General features: G+C 49.3%; 1 protein-coding gene across 1 annotated transcript in view; it reads left to right on the top strand.

The window, feature by feature from the left end:
* The window catches only part of HADHA (hydroxyacyl-CoA dehydrogenase trifunctional multienzyme complex subunit alpha), a 40,698-nt gene that overhangs the window by 23,156 nt on the left and 2,768 nt on the right, over nucleotides 1-14,774 (top strand). The window contains exons 9-15 of the mRNA XM_004618912.2: nucleotides 321-439; nucleotides 2,121-2,177; nucleotides 4,679-4,788; nucleotides 7,630-7,764; nucleotides 11,248-11,419; nucleotides 12,804-12,890; nucleotides 14,150-14,290. Of these exons, the coding sequence (XP_004618969.1) occupies nucleotides 321-439; nucleotides 2,121-2,177; nucleotides 4,679-4,788; nucleotides 7,630-7,764; nucleotides 11,248-11,419; nucleotides 12,804-12,890; nucleotides 14,150-14,290 (821 nt within the window). The remainder of the gene's footprint in view (nucleotides 1-320; nucleotides 440-2,120; nucleotides 2,178-4,678; nucleotides 4,789-7,629; nucleotides 7,765-11,247; nucleotides 11,420-12,803; nucleotides 12,891-14,149; nucleotides 14,291-14,774) is intronic.

Here is a 14,774-nt window from a genome sequence, read left to right as displayed (position 1 = left end):
CTCTCAGTAGGAAGGCCACACAAGGGCTCTGCTCCAGGGCCTGACACTGGTTAGCTCTGGTGGCAGTTTGAAACCTTTTAATCCCATAGAATAGATTGATAGGATAATAAATACCAAAGCATCCAGTACCCAGCCTTGGCATCTTAATGAACCGTGTGTCTTTGAATAAATGCTAGGTTGAAATTTAGATTTTGCATAGCAGAGTAAAAAGCAATTCTTTCAGGGGGTAAACTGACTGCATTTTTGTGGAATTTACAGAATAAATTAGCAGACAGGCTAAGCTCGTTCCAGGAAGTTTCTAAAAGCATTTTACCTTATAGAGTTGACATCGTACGTCATGGGTATTCCATTTGTGCGGCAACAGATTTACAAAAGGGTGGAAGACACAGTACGAAAGCAGACCAAAGGCCTGTATCCTGCACCTCTGAAAATTATTGATGTGAGTCTTTACCCCACACGTTTCCTCCCTTCTTATAAAGCAGTATTCCTTTTTTCTTTCCTGGCTTTTGGGCCATAACCTTGGCGTTGCTCCTGGCAGTACTTGGAGCATAGTTTGTGGTCCCAGGAATCTAACTCAGGCCTCCTGCATGCAAAGCATGGTTCAGCCCGTTGACTATCTCTCTGGCCAAAGAGCAGTTTTCTTTAGCAGTTTTGTTTGGCAGTATTAAAGTTCTTAATGCTCCTATTAAAAGACTTAATTCGAGGGCCAGAGACATAATGCAGCAGGTGGGGGCTTCCCTTGCACGCAGCCAACCTAGGTTTGATCCCCGGCACCCCAGATGGTCACCCAAGCCCGCCAGGAGTGATCCCTGAGCACAGAGGCAGAAGTAAGCCCTGAGCGTTGCCACGCCACGTGTGGCCCCAAAACAAAACAACCAAAAAAAAAAAGAAAGAAAGAAAGATAAGAATTAGATTGAGAGACAAGTAGAGCAGTGAAAGAGGAAACTATTTTGCTAATTTACTATTTAACTTTCTTTAACTTTCACTACTGACACACAGTAGTGAAAGGTAGTAAGGGACTGTCTGAAAAGAGATTATGTGTGCTGTTTTAGGAGATATTTCTGGAAATTCAACCAGATTAGACAGAAATTGGGCAAGGATATAGATTTGTCTTTTTTTTAATTGCCATTCCCATTAATTATGACCAGGTAATTAATAACAGGATGCAATTTCTGCATCTTTTAGACTTGCTGTTATGCTTAGGATAGTACCACCCCGAATATGAAATAAGATTTCTTAGAATTCATGTTTAATGTGATGAGTTCAAATCAGAACTTCTTTAAACTTTTTCCACTTTCAAGGCTTTTTCACCCAAGAATTTTTGTTTTGGTTTGATTTTTGGGCCAAACCTAGTGGTACTCAAGGCTCTGTGCTCAGGGAACACTCCTGACTAAGTGAACCATATGTGGTGCCAAGGGTCAGACCTGGGTGGGGCTCGTGCAAGGCAAACGCTTTAACTGCTGTATTTTCCCTCCTGGGCTCAAGAATTTTTTTACACAATCCCAAGAATATAGGTATATAACACATACTTACAAATTAAACATTTACAAATAATAAATTATTTTAACATAATCTTGAAATATTTTTTCTTTGGTTACATGATCCTATATGAATTTGTGACTCGCAGTTTAAGAAGTCAGGGCTAAATAATGTGGCTGGGAGCTAAATAATATGGCTGAGGAATGAATATCAGAGGGCAAAAAGGCTAAATCTGGGATTTGAGATTTGTCTGTCTGGAGAACAGGCTAAGCCGGGAGAGTGATTTAAGTGGGAGGGAAGGTAATGAAGAGCAGGTGAAACTGTTACTGGACTTGGAAAGAATGGATACGACCCTCAGGATCCAAAGAGTGAATAAGGAGGTTGAGTTGGAAACATGGAACTTACTGTTCCCTTCCTCATCCATCTTCTTTATTGTCTTCTGTTCATCTCCTTTGTGAGAAAGTGTCCTCCGAGAAGAACTGAGTCGGTCTCAGCAGCCAAGCTCTCGGTCCGCTTCTCTTACTCCAATCTAGACTCTCGCCTTAATTCTTGAAAGACTAATACCCCGAGCTAGTTTATCCCATATCAGTGCACTTCTCGTCAGTCCATTCCAACAGTGAACTATACTATTTATTTCTTAGGTGGTGAAGACTGGTCTTGAGCAAGGGAATGATGCTGGCTACCTCTCTGAAGCGCAGGTAAAGCTGCTTTCTTTCATTTTTCATTACACACAAGAAAACCTAACGGTCAGAACTCTGTAAACTATGGAAAACTGAAAAGAGGAAGGAGAATCAAGATCCAGAGTATCCTCAAAGTTTTCTCCCAGCGATTATTCAGATTTGTCCCGGTGGCTGAGTAGATGAAAACCCTGGGGGTCTGCAGATATTGGAACTTACTCTCAGAGTGTCACTGGAGAATTCTTTCAAATGAATCATTTGAATTTTTTTTTTCTGGAGTGGGCTGGTTTTGTCAAGCTGAAATGAATACACTGATAAAAATTATGTTTTTTACTAGTTAGTACCCAGACTGGGCACACACAACCCTTTAAAGCCCAATCTAGGGGCTGGGGTGATAGCACAGCGGGTAGGGCATTTGCCTTGCACGCAGCTGACCCAGGTTCGATTCCCAGCATCCCATATGGTCCCTTGAGCATGGCCAGGGGTAATCCCTGAGTGCAGAGCCAGGAGTGACCCCTGAGTATCGCTGGGTGTGACCCAAAAAGCAAAAAGGAAAAAAAAAACACCCAATCTGTCTTTATTGAATCAGAAAAAAAAGGGAAATAGTCTGTACCCACAGAAAGGAAGACAGGGTATGTGAACAAGGCTCGCCCCTTCCACTTTTCTAACGAGGTGGTGGTATTATAGATTTTTGTTTGTTTTTTTTAAGTTCTAAGAAATTGTTCTTTGCTGCTAGGACAGAAGATATCTCAAGAACTCACGGGGGCTGGAGTGATAGTACAGTGGGTAGACCCCTAAGCATTGCCAAGAGTAACCCCTGAGCATTGCAAGGAGTGACCCAAAATTAAAAAAAAAAAAAAGGCATTCAGGATAGATCTCGGGGAAAGTGTATCTTGTACTGGGATGCTTTTTGCAGGACACTTCTGTTTTATTCTTGTATATCAGAACCAGTTACACGTATACGTATATACTGGTTCATATCTCGTGAATCAGTAATTGTCTTCATTGTGTGCCTTATACTCGGTATTTTCTCTGTGTCCTACTTAACCATAAGCCGCCCCACCACCACCAAATTAAAAAAAAAGGATTTGGACATTGCTTCATGTTGTATTATGACAGGAAAGCAACTTTATTAAAAAAATTCATTCTTTCAAATGCAATTTTCTTTTCTTTTTGGGTCACACCCAGCGATGCTCAGGGGTTACTCCTGGCAGTGCTCAGGAATTACTCCTAACGGTGCTTGGGGGGATCATATGGGATGCTGGGAATCGAACCTGGGTTGGCCGTGTGCAAGGCAAAACGCCCTACCCGCTCTAGCCCCTCAAATGCAATTTGTAATCATGAATTGTACCAAGTATTTCTATAGCAGTGATAATGGTAATAGCTAACATTGGTTATTTTGCAAGTCTTCTCATTTCATTTCCATAACAACACTGTTTGTTTGTTTTGTTTGGGGGCAATACTCTCTCCAGCCTCAGCAACAAGACTTTCAATAGGTATTTTTTCCCCATATGAAGGATAAGAGAGCCTCACAATTGGGAAATCCAGTGAGGATTCTTGTCAGGTCCAAACTCTAAATCTGAAACTCTTAACTACAGGTAGAGACTCGTTCTGCCTAAGCCAGGTGTTCTCTCACGTGTGGCAGCCAGTGGGCAGAGGCCTGACACTGGGCGGCACTGCCTGGGTACAGTGCTGCTCTGCCATGCTGGAGTCACAGGCTTTGGGTCAGATGTCTCAAATTTTCCTGCACCTTTCTACCTAATCTTTATTCATATATTTATATTTGGCTTGTGGGTGGGGTACACACCTGGTGGTGCTTATGGCTTACTCCTAGATCTGTTCTCAGGGATCACTCCTAGCAGGGTTCAGGGGACCATCCGGGGGTGCCAGAGATTGAACCCAGGCCGGTCAACTGCAAGACAAGCACCCTGCCCAATGTACTATCGCTCTTGCCCTCTTTCCCAATCTTTAAAGAAAATTCAGGGCCAAAGTGTTAGCCCAGTGGGTAGGGTATTTGCCTTGTATGCTCTCAGCCTGGGTTTGATCCCCAGCATCCCATATGGTGTCTATCAGGTGTGGCTCCAAAAGAAAACAAAAAAATCTGTGGGCCAGGGAGGTGCTGTAAAGGGCTGAAATAGCACATGCTTTGCTTCCTGGGGCCCTAGGTTCACTCCCTGGCCGGGCAGGGCCCCCTGAACACCTAGCTGGGTCACAGCTCCCAAGCACCAGCTGGGTGTGATAATCAAACCAAAATAAATGTAAAAAGAGATTAGTTGAGATAACTGTGAGGTGCGTTTTGACTCTGACACTGTTCTGAAAAGCTCAATAGGGCGTCTAGGGTAGTGACGCTCAGCTGCCTTGTATCTGTGACTTCTTTCAAAGCAGCAGTAGAAAACGCTGCAGAGGGGAAAAAAAAATGAGAACTATGCCCGAGTGCCAGGCTTCTCCAGGGAAGCCCAGCCCAGAGTCCGCAGTTCCCAGACTGGGAGGATCTACCTGCTGTTGTCCCCTCTACTTTTCAGAAATTTGGAGAGCTTGCGATGACCAAGGAATCAAAGGCCCTCATGGGACTCTACCACGGCCAGGTTCTGTGCAAGAAGAATAAGTTTGGGGCTCCGCAGAAGGAGGTGAAGTAAGTCCCGCGCTACCTTCGACAGCCCAGTGGGCATCGCCCCATGCTGGGCTGGCAGGGGTCCCTGTCATCAGGCCTGCCCTGAGTCTCTTGTGTTCTGGGCACAGGGAGGGCTTCGCTCTACAGACCAAGAACTTTCACAGGAATCTGCCTGTGTTGTTCCTGCCAGGCTTCTCCGTGAGGTCTAGGTGTCTGGTCCCGCCCCGCGAAACCTGACATCCTCCCCCTTTCCTAGCCCAATCACTGCACGGCGTAGCCGGCGTGTGTCTCCGTGACTCAGGATTCCGTTGCTGAGACTTCCACTTCCTCCTCGAAGGCCTCACCCTGTGTGTGTTCAGGCGTGACTTTTAGCTCACAGCCTAAGCATTTGCGATTCTGCTTGCTTGTCTTAAACTGTCTCTTGTTTGCACCCAGCCTCTCAGTGGTATTCTGCCTCATTAGTTCTCCCAATAACTGGCCCCTAAACTCACCTTCTCGGTGGTTCTCAGCAGAGGCAGTGTTGCTCTCTCGTGTCTGGAAACATTTTGGATGTCATAGCTAAAGAATGTACTGGCCTCTAGTGGCTGGAAGCTACGGATGCCACTAAACCTCCTACCACAGTCCCCCATGCAAAATGGCAGTAGAGCCGGGCCTGAGAAATGGGGTACTGAATTACTTTGCGAATTTAAGAGCCGGTGTTACTGCTTCTTCCATCCTTTTATCTTGAGTTGAGGTTACAGCCCAAAATAGATGATAAAGGAGATAAAAGGTCTGGCTGGGTAGGACTGATTCCACCCAGGAATTTGGCCTTTGATCTCCCAGTAGAACTTGAAATACAGCTGCTTCTCTGGCGAGCAGCGCCCGTCCCTGCATCTCTCCATTCTACCAAAATCACAGCGGGAGGACCGAGAGAGAGTACAGGGGTTAAGGTGCTCTGCTCCCCTTACATTCATGGGCCCAGTTTGATCCCCAGCTCCCCAAGCCCAGCCAGGACTGATCTCTGAGCACAGAGCCAAGAGGAAGCCCTGCATACCACCATGTGTGGCACAAAACCCCAAAATTAATTAATTTGCTCTTACCATAAGATAAATATACTCATCAATCACTTGTGGAAGAAACAATTTTATTTATTTATTTATTTATTTATTTTGCTTTTTGAGTCACACCTGGCAATGCACAGGGGTTACTCCTGGCTTTGCACTCAGGAGTTACCCCTGGCAGTGCTCAGGGAAACATATGGGATGCTGGGAATCGAACCTGGATCGGTCGCGTTCCAAGGCAAACGCCCTACCCGCTGTGCTATTGCTCCAGCCCCAAGAAACAATTTTTTTTATTATTTATTCTGAGACTGGAAATTTTATTGCCAATCCAATAGGAAGAAAATAGTTCCTTTTTATATCCATTCACCAGATTATAGAGAGATTAAGTTTCTTTTATTAGAAAATTGTGAATCATTTTACAACCCTGGCCTGTTTGTTAGGTTTTTTGTTTTTTTTTTTTTTTGATACATACATTTTCTTCATATATAGTTTGTAAATAAATTCCTGGTCTGTGGTTGGGTCATTTTGGGGGTTTTTGGTTGGACTGAACCCCTGGCTTGCATCACTCTTGCCATTTGAGCTATCTTTCCCTACCCCCTCCCCCAGTTTTTCATTTGGACAGCAAATGTATAAAATAGATACATGTTTTCAATCCCTATTTCCATTTCTGTTTTCTCATTGTTCTCCAGTGAACATTCTCCATGTTACTATTTGTTTTATTACAAAGGCATATTTGAAAGATACTCTCTAGAATTTGAAATTCAGCTTTCTTTGCCCATATTAAATATAATTTTTGAGAATTATAATCAGAATTGTTACAGATGAAGCTTTGTCCTTCGTTACAGCTCTCTAATTTAGATCTGAAGTACTATAACCTTGGGCTTCTTCTGTGACAGAAATTACTTTGAAATTTTTGTTTTTGTCTTTTTACACCCAGTGCAGACCTCTCTGGGGAGGTGGTGAGTTTTGTTATAATCAGATTCAGATTCTGACCTTCAAAAGGTAAAGAATTTAGTGGAGAAGGTGAAAAATCATGTCCCGTAAACCCATGCCAGTGTACTCTGGTTCTGACAAGTTCAAAGAGAATTCGGCATGGAAAGGGCCGGAGCGTATATGCAAGGATGTGTTTGAGGGAGAGCTGAGGTCCAGAAAGACATTGTCCCGTTCACTCAGCTAAGAAGATGGTGCTGACAGCACAGATTTCAGGAGAAAAGAAAGATGGCTGCAGTGGCAGAATCACTAACAAGTCAGTTGGAAGAAAGTAGGTTAGTCTCTGCACCTTCCCCCCCCCCCCCCCAAAGGTGACTTTTGCTTGGGAAACAGAAATGCACACAGTGACTTGGACACAGAGTTGCTTTTTTTTTTTTTTTTTCCCAAAAGTGACCTCCTGGCTGGGGCTGGGGCTGGAGCAATAGCACAGCGAGTATGGCGTTTGCCTTACACACGGCCAACCTGGGTTCGATTTCCAGAATCCCATATGGTCCCCCAGCACCACCAGGAGTAATTCCTGAATGCATGAGCCAGGAGGAACCCCTGTGCATCACCAAGTGTGACCCAAAAAGCAAACAAACAAAAAAGTGATTTCCTGGCATGACTGAAGAGCAGAATAATTCTTTCCCTGAGCAGACCAGTTCTCTCAAACCTAATGGTTTTTCACATTTAACTTTGAAGAAGGGTACAGTTCTACAGATAAAAATGATTTGAAATAGCCTTATTGTTCAGTCCTGTGTTTTTTGGCTCGTTGGGTGACGTGGGCATTTGGCTCTGGTTATGGAGGTCACTGGCACTGTATTTACCAGAGCTTCTTTCCCTCTTCCCCTAGGCACCTCGCAGTTCTCGGGGCAGGGCTGATGGGAGCAGGCATTGCCCAAGTCTCTGTGGACAAGGGCCTGAAGACCATCCTGAAAGATGCCACGCTGCCTGGGCTGGGCCGCGGACAGCAACAAGTGTTCAAAGGGTAAAACCTGCTCGCCGCCTTCCTCAGGAGTTGGGGAGGTTCCTGCCACTAGGGGTTCCTTTCACCGTAATCTGATCAGCTCCAGCCACCATACAGTTAAACCACATTTTCCTTTGCTGTCAGAGATACCAATTCCGGTCCTCACTTCCATGCTTAAAGAGAGTAAAAACCTTTAGTATGATCAAAATCTGGAGACATTGAGGGCACGAGAGAAAAGTTTACCGATTGGATATTATTAAATGTCACTTACAGACCGAAGCCATAGTATAGCGGGTAGGACACTTGCCATGCATGCAACTGACCCAGTTCTATCCCTGGCATCATATACAGTGCCCTGATCCCCACCAGAAGAAACCCTGGACACAGAATCAGGAGTTAAGTCCTGAGCACTGCCGGATGTGACACCTCCCCCCAACAACAACAAAAAAAAACCTTGGGTATCAGACTAGAAAGATAATTGTGAATTTTGGTAGCTGCCTGCCCCTTAATTGCTCTGCTGTTGTGAACTGTGGAGACAGCGAGAGGGCTGGGACTCAGCTGCTGGGAACTGTGTCTGGGCCGGATGTTGGAGGTGGCGGGGCGGCAGTGGGAGCCCTGTCTCTCCTGACGGACGTGACTGGAGAGCAGCAGTCAACTGCTTCGGTTCCACAGTGTCTGAGGCCTGGCAGGCTCTGAGTTAATAAAGGGTGACTATTCTCCCTCTGGCCTGCGGGCCCAGCCCCCCTCCCACATCCACATACTGCCTGTTTCGCAGAGGGGACGGTGGAAGCGCTTAGCCAAGCTGGGGGCTGGTTTCAGCTCGGTTCTTTGCCCCGATGCAGTGGACCAGCTGGCTCCACTCAGACTCTGCTGGGGAGGCCTGTTAGCTAACTGGACTTTTTTTTCTTTTTTCCCTTAACTGGGTAATTAGAGGGCCCGGGATATAGCTCAGCAGTACAGCTAGCTTCTGAATGGATTTGTAGCTTCCTGCAGAGGAGCTAGCATGATGCTCCCCAGGACCGGGCAGATTCAGGTAAGCTAGAGTGGAAGAGCTAGGAGCTGTAGACAAAGATTCTGATCCCCAAGCTAGCAAGCCAGTACTCCTAAACAGCTTTTTATTCTTTCCATTTTTTATTACAAACCTGTGATTTACCAAGATGTTTATGATACAGTCATTTCAGGCTATAACTGTTCTGACACCAATTTGACCACCAGTGTGACCTTCCCTCCACCATGTCCCCAGTTTCCCACCCACACCCCAGCCTGCCCCCTTGCAAGCACAATCAAATTTACTTCATTTTGTTTGTTACAGCACAAAGGCAAATGGAATTATCAGATATTGGATCAATGAGTCCATTTGTGATCACTGTTGTCATTGTAACATAACATCATTGAGGATTGGGGCTGGAGCAATAGCACAGTGGGTAGGGCATTTGCCTTGCATGCTGCCGACCGGGTTCGATTCCCAGCATTCCATGTGGGCCCCTGAGCACCGCCAGGAGTAATTCCTTAGTGCAGAGCCAGGAGTAACCCCTGAGCATCACTGGGTGTGACCCAAAAAGCAAAAAAAAAAAAAAAAATCATTAAGGATCTCCTGTGCTGTTTAGTGCTGGTTGCGCCTTCTGTCTTACTGTTTGCGCTCATTGAGTTTGATTTTCAGTGCAACTTTCAAATCAGATTTACTATGATCCTACTGGGCTGGCAGGACGATGAAAATCTGAGGTGTCACATGGCTGCCTGTGCAGCCGTGCAGTCCGTGAGCATGAGACTGTTGGGTGGCTTTGGCAGTCTGATGAGTTTCAGTTGAGGAACTGGGTTGTTTCTGCGTCAGAGGTGGCTGCGGGCTGCTGGGCCTCCGGGCACAACGGAGAATCTGCCCACCCCCATTCCGAGAAGGTCCCAGCGGAATCTGCCTGGGAAGATTTGGCAGCCTGGTATTCCCTTGGGCTGTGACACGGGGCCCAACGCTGGGCCGTTTCTCTGCCGCCAAGATGGCAGGTGGGCCGGAGCCTAAATGGCCTTTTCTAGTTCTCCTTCACCAAAGAGGAGCTGCTGCTCCATCAGCGCTCCCTGCCCCGGGCCTGTGAATCCAGCCATCCTGGCTTTCTCTCTTGCCCTGGAAACGTGAGGCTGCACATGTGTTTCTGACCTGGGACACAGGAAACTGCCCTCCCTTGGGAACCACTGTCTTGGGAGCCACAAGCCACGCTTTGGGCTCTGACAGGCAGCTTGTCTGCCGACACCGGAACTTTATCCCACTGTAAGGCTCGCATTGAATGCTTCTTTGAATTTGTCTTGTGACCAATTTTCCTGTTGGTTAAAGAAATGAGTGAATGGGGTTCAGCTTCATTCTTCATTTGGAGGAAAATTCTAGGTCATTTATTCTGGCAGTGTGGTCAGATTAAAACCTAAGAGAGGCTGTTTTCTTTGGCAATAAACCTAATCAGTTAATTGAGGAACAAGAATCCTTTTTAGCTCTTTGTGGGAAAGAGCTGAGTTAATATTTCATGTAATCAATACAGTGCGTCGATGGTGAAGTAGATTGAGAATCTGAGAGATAATGCTTGGTATGTGTCCTCTGGAAGATTACCAGTTCAGAATAACGAAATGATATGTAAGCAGATACAAATCCCCATGGCCTAGTCGTTTCCCCTAATGCTGTCAGGGAGTGGGCAGCTATGCTTTTGTGTCTTGCCTTTATAGAATTCATGTGGCTTCCTTTTGGCAAATTGAGCTGTTTTACGAGTGTGGTCATTTGTGTAAGCTGGGCACTGAGAGGATCTTGGGGTAGAAAAACTGGGGGTGGGGCGGCTGGAGCAATAGCACAGCGGGTGGGGCGTTTGCCTTGCATGCGGTTGACCCGGATTCAATTCCCAGCATTCCATATTGTCCCCTGATCGATGCCAGGAGTAATTCCTGAGTGCAAAGCCAGGAGTAACCCTGTGCATCGCCGGGTGTGACCCAAAAAGTAAAAAATAAACAAATATTAAAAAAAAAAAAAAAAAGAATGAGGTCTCGGGGCCGAAGATAGAAAGTAGAGTGGTTAGAGTGCTTGCCTTGCATGGCTTCCATCCTCAGCACTCCCAGAAGTGATCCCTGAACATAGCGACAGGAGTAAGCTGGGTGTGGCCCCAAAACAAACATAAATAAATAAAATTTAACAAAATGTGTTCTCGGGACCAGAGAGAGATTACAGTGAATTGGTGTTTGTCTTACATGCGGCTGATCTCGATTGGATTGTTGGCACTATACATGGTTCACTGAGCACTACCAGGCGTGGTCCATGCACATAAAGCCAGGAGTAAGCCCTGAGCATAGCAAGGTGTGGCCCAGCGCTGCCCCAGAATATTAAAATTAACAAAGGAAAGCGTGTGGTCCTGATGCCTGGTCCCCCCTGAGCGGGCCGTTTGGTCCTGAGAGCTCGGCGCCGTGGGAAGGGGAGGCGCAGCACTGGAGCCCCAGGACGGTGTCCGCGTCCACTCACAAGACTGCGCTTCGTTCTAGGCTGAATGATAAAGTGAGGAAGAAGGCTCTGACGTCATTCGAGAGGGACTTCATCTTCAGCAACTTGACTGGACAGCTCGATTACCAGGGCTTTGAGAAGAGCGACATGGTGATCGAAGCTGTTTTTGAGGACCTGAACATTAAGCACAGAGTGCTCAAGGAGGTAGAAGCGGTGAGTGGGGGTGCCTGGCACTCAGTGCTTAGTGAGGGAACTCCCAGGTAGGGTGTTTCCAGGGACTCGAGGTACAGCCTGAGCGATAGTAGAGCAGGTAAGGTGCTCTCCTTGCACGTGACCAACCTGGGTTTGCTCCCCGACATCCCATATGGTCCCCTGAGCGCTGCCAGGGGTGCTAATTCCTCAGTCCAGAGCCAGGAATGAACCCTGAGTGGCACGAGATGTGGCCCAAAAAACAAAATTTAAAAAAAAAAAAATTTTAAGGGGACTCAAGGAGGGGCCGGAAGAGAGAACAGCAGTTGAGGTACCGCTAGAATGTGGCCAACTCAGTTCAATCCCTAGCACCACATGATCCTGAGCTTTGCCGGATACAGCCTTCGGGGCCCCTAAGCACCCCCAGGTATAGCCCTGGATGCCCCCAAGTGTCGCCCGGGTGGTCCCAGTTTCCCGAGCAGCTTCACATCCTCGAGCCCTTGGCATGGAACCATTTGGCCCGGAATAGCTGGTGGGGTCCCTGAGCCTTCTGATCGCACTTGGGCGCCTCTCTCCCGTCACCCCCCAAAAGAGAAAACTAGAGGAACTCGCAGAAATCGGGGTTCTTTCCATGTACAAACCTTGAGTGTTTGTTAACTCACGCTCTCCACATAAGCTCTAAAGGTCAGATCCAAGTCCTCAGGGGGGGAAATGAAGTAATTTACCAGTGTAAGATTTGGGGAGTCACCGAGACACATCCTCCTGGTGTGGGGCTGGACCCCTCATCATCTCATCTGGGGGTCGCCTTCACGGTCCCAGCACCCTCTGTTGCTGGGTAAGATACCCATCCAGCGGGTTCAGCAGGGCTCTGTGGAGGGAGCTACGCCATAACTCCTGGTTCTATGGGAACGGGGTCGGGTGCCTCATGCCCCTGATGTGCCCCCGGCCGCCCTCACTTGCCCGTCTCGGCAGCACTGCAGTGTGGCTGCTGCTTCCAGGCCAGCGGGAGCAAGAGGCTGCTGGCTTCCCGGGCTGGGCCGAGTCCCCTCCGCCAGCTTCTGAGGCCCGACACAGTCCCCCCTACTGGTGTCCAAGGCCCAGCAGCGTCCCCTCTTTCCGAAGCCCAGTGTTGTTCCCCCTGCTGGCTTTCGAGGCCCAGCAGCGTCCCCTGTCCCCTCTTTCTGGAGGCCAGCAGAGTCCCCCCTGCCTGCCAGCATCTAAGCCAGCAAATGCCCTGCGGGCTCCCGAGGCTAGCGAGTGCCTCCCTTCTGCCAGCTCCCGAGGCCAGGCCAGCGAGTCCCCCCTGCACCAAAGCCCAGATCAGCTGTGGGAGGCGGGCTGGCCGCAGGTTCCCCTGAGCCGGAGTGGGCGCTGACCTCCCGGCCCCCCCACCTGCTCTCCCCTGCAGGTGATTCCCGATCACTGCATCTTCGCCAGTAACACGTCGGCTCTCCCCATCAACGGCATCGCTTCTGTCAGCAAGAGGCCCGAGAAGGTAAAGCTCAGGCTCCCCCGGACAGGGGCTGGGGCACTTATCGAGAGGAGTGGAGTGGGTGGCATTGGCTTCCCAAAGCTGGGCGCCCCCCCAAAAAAGGGGTGGGGGTGCCATGGCCAGAATGAGTAAGCCGAGTGGAGTCCCATAGGTGATTTGCATCCTGATGGGTCTCGTTGCTCCGTGTCGCTGAGTGCTGAGAGCTGGGCCGTGTGCTCCACACACCGGGAGCTCGTGACCACGGGGCAAGCTTGGTTCCAGCTCCAGACCCTGGACAGACCCTCAGTGGGTGGCCACTGTGCCTGCCTGTGGGAAGGAACAAGTGTGGGAGCGCTTTTCTTCGTCTTGGGTCGGGCACCGTGAAATTTGGATTGGGACTTCTGCGGAGTAATCAAGGGGCGGGGAAGTCACAAAGGCAAAATGGGGCTACTCACTTTCCCGGAGGATTTGGGAGCTTCGGGTACCGAAGTCACTGGGAGGAGGAGGAGGGGTGCAGCAAAGGCCCCGGGGTCATGTCCTGGGAACACAGAAGCCCGCTGACTCCCTGTTTAACAGCAGGGGGACGCTCTTTCCCAGCCACAGTGGGTAAGCGCAAAGCAGGAGCCGCCTGGAAGGGGGCGCGTCCACTGCAGTAGGGAGTGGCAGCCTGGCCAGCACTCGGCAGCCGTGAGGACAGTGGAAGAGGCTCTCCTGGGCCTTTGAGGCTGACCTCCCTGTGGAATGGAACAAGCATCACAGTTTGCAGTCCACTCCCCAGAACTCGGGCTCTGTGTGTGTGTGTGACCGTGTGTGTCTCCGTGTGTCTGTGTCTGTCTGTCTGTCTGTCTGTCTGTCTGTCTGTCTGTCCGTCTGTCCGTGTGTCCGTGTGTGTCCTGGTGGTGAACCTCATTGTTTAAAAGTCCAGGTACATCACGAGTGGCCAAGCAGATTAACTCCTCCTCCTGCCTGCCCCTCCCCCCGAGAAAGGGTGACCCCTCTAACCTGAGCCACCGGCAACATTCATGTAGCTTCAAGGACCCTTCATTCTTGCTCAGTAATTCAGATTTGGTTTGTAGCTGTGATTTTGGACTAACTGTGGATAGAATCACTTGCCCTTGGTGGAGAGTTCTAGAAGCAGATGGATGAGGAGGGCATCAAGCTTGCTGCAGCAAGCTCTCCCAGAAGGGCGTGACGCAGGCCACCTGGCTGTCATCACTGCGTGCTCTGCAGCGCTTTCCCGGCTCCCTGCTCCGCGCTGAGGCTCTTGGCTCTGCCCCCGGCAGGTGATCGGCATGCACTACTTCTCTCCCGTGGACAAGATGCAGCTGCTGGAGATCATCACCACGGATAAGACATCCAAGGACACCACCGCTTCCGCTGTGGCTGTGGGTCTCAAGCAGGGGAAAGTGATCATCGTGGTTAAGGTAAAGAGCCGTGCGGGCTGGCTGGGAAGGTCTGGACAGATAGCCCGGCTAGAGCCTGGTTGTCCTGTGGCCGTCTCTACCACGGACAGCGGCAGTGGCGAGCGTGCCACTGAGGGAGTCGGAGTGGGCCGAAGGCTCTCCTGGCCGTTCCTGACCTTTCGGCGACCAGGCCCTGCACTGTGCTCTGGAGTCAGCCCCAGCTCCCTGACTTCCCCGAGCTGAATGGGAAGAATTCGGATCAGGGGAGCCACGCAGCAGTAGGGCGAGTGGGGTGCACACGGCCGACCCCCGCGTAGGGTCTCCCGAGCTCACCAAGAGTAACCCCTGAGCACAGCGAGGAGTAAGCCTGAGCATCACCAGTTGTGACCCCAAAACAGAAACACAGAATTCTGATAGAGATCACCGGTGCCCTTGGCTTTCCGAGCGAGGGCGGGGGAGGGAGCCGGCTGTCAGGCTCAGAGGCGCCGCGTGCTCACGTCCTCTC

The sequence above is a fragment of the Sorex araneus genome, chromosome X (assembly GCF_027595985.1).
Source record: "Sorex araneus isolate mSorAra2 chromosome X, mSorAra2.pri, whole genome shotgun sequence".
NCBI classification, from domain to species: Eukaryota; Metazoa; Chordata; class Mammalia; order Eulipotyphla; family Soricidae; genus Sorex; species Sorex araneus.
Note: the sequence above shows the minus strand (reverse complement) of the source record. Positions and strands in the feature narration are given on the sequence as shown.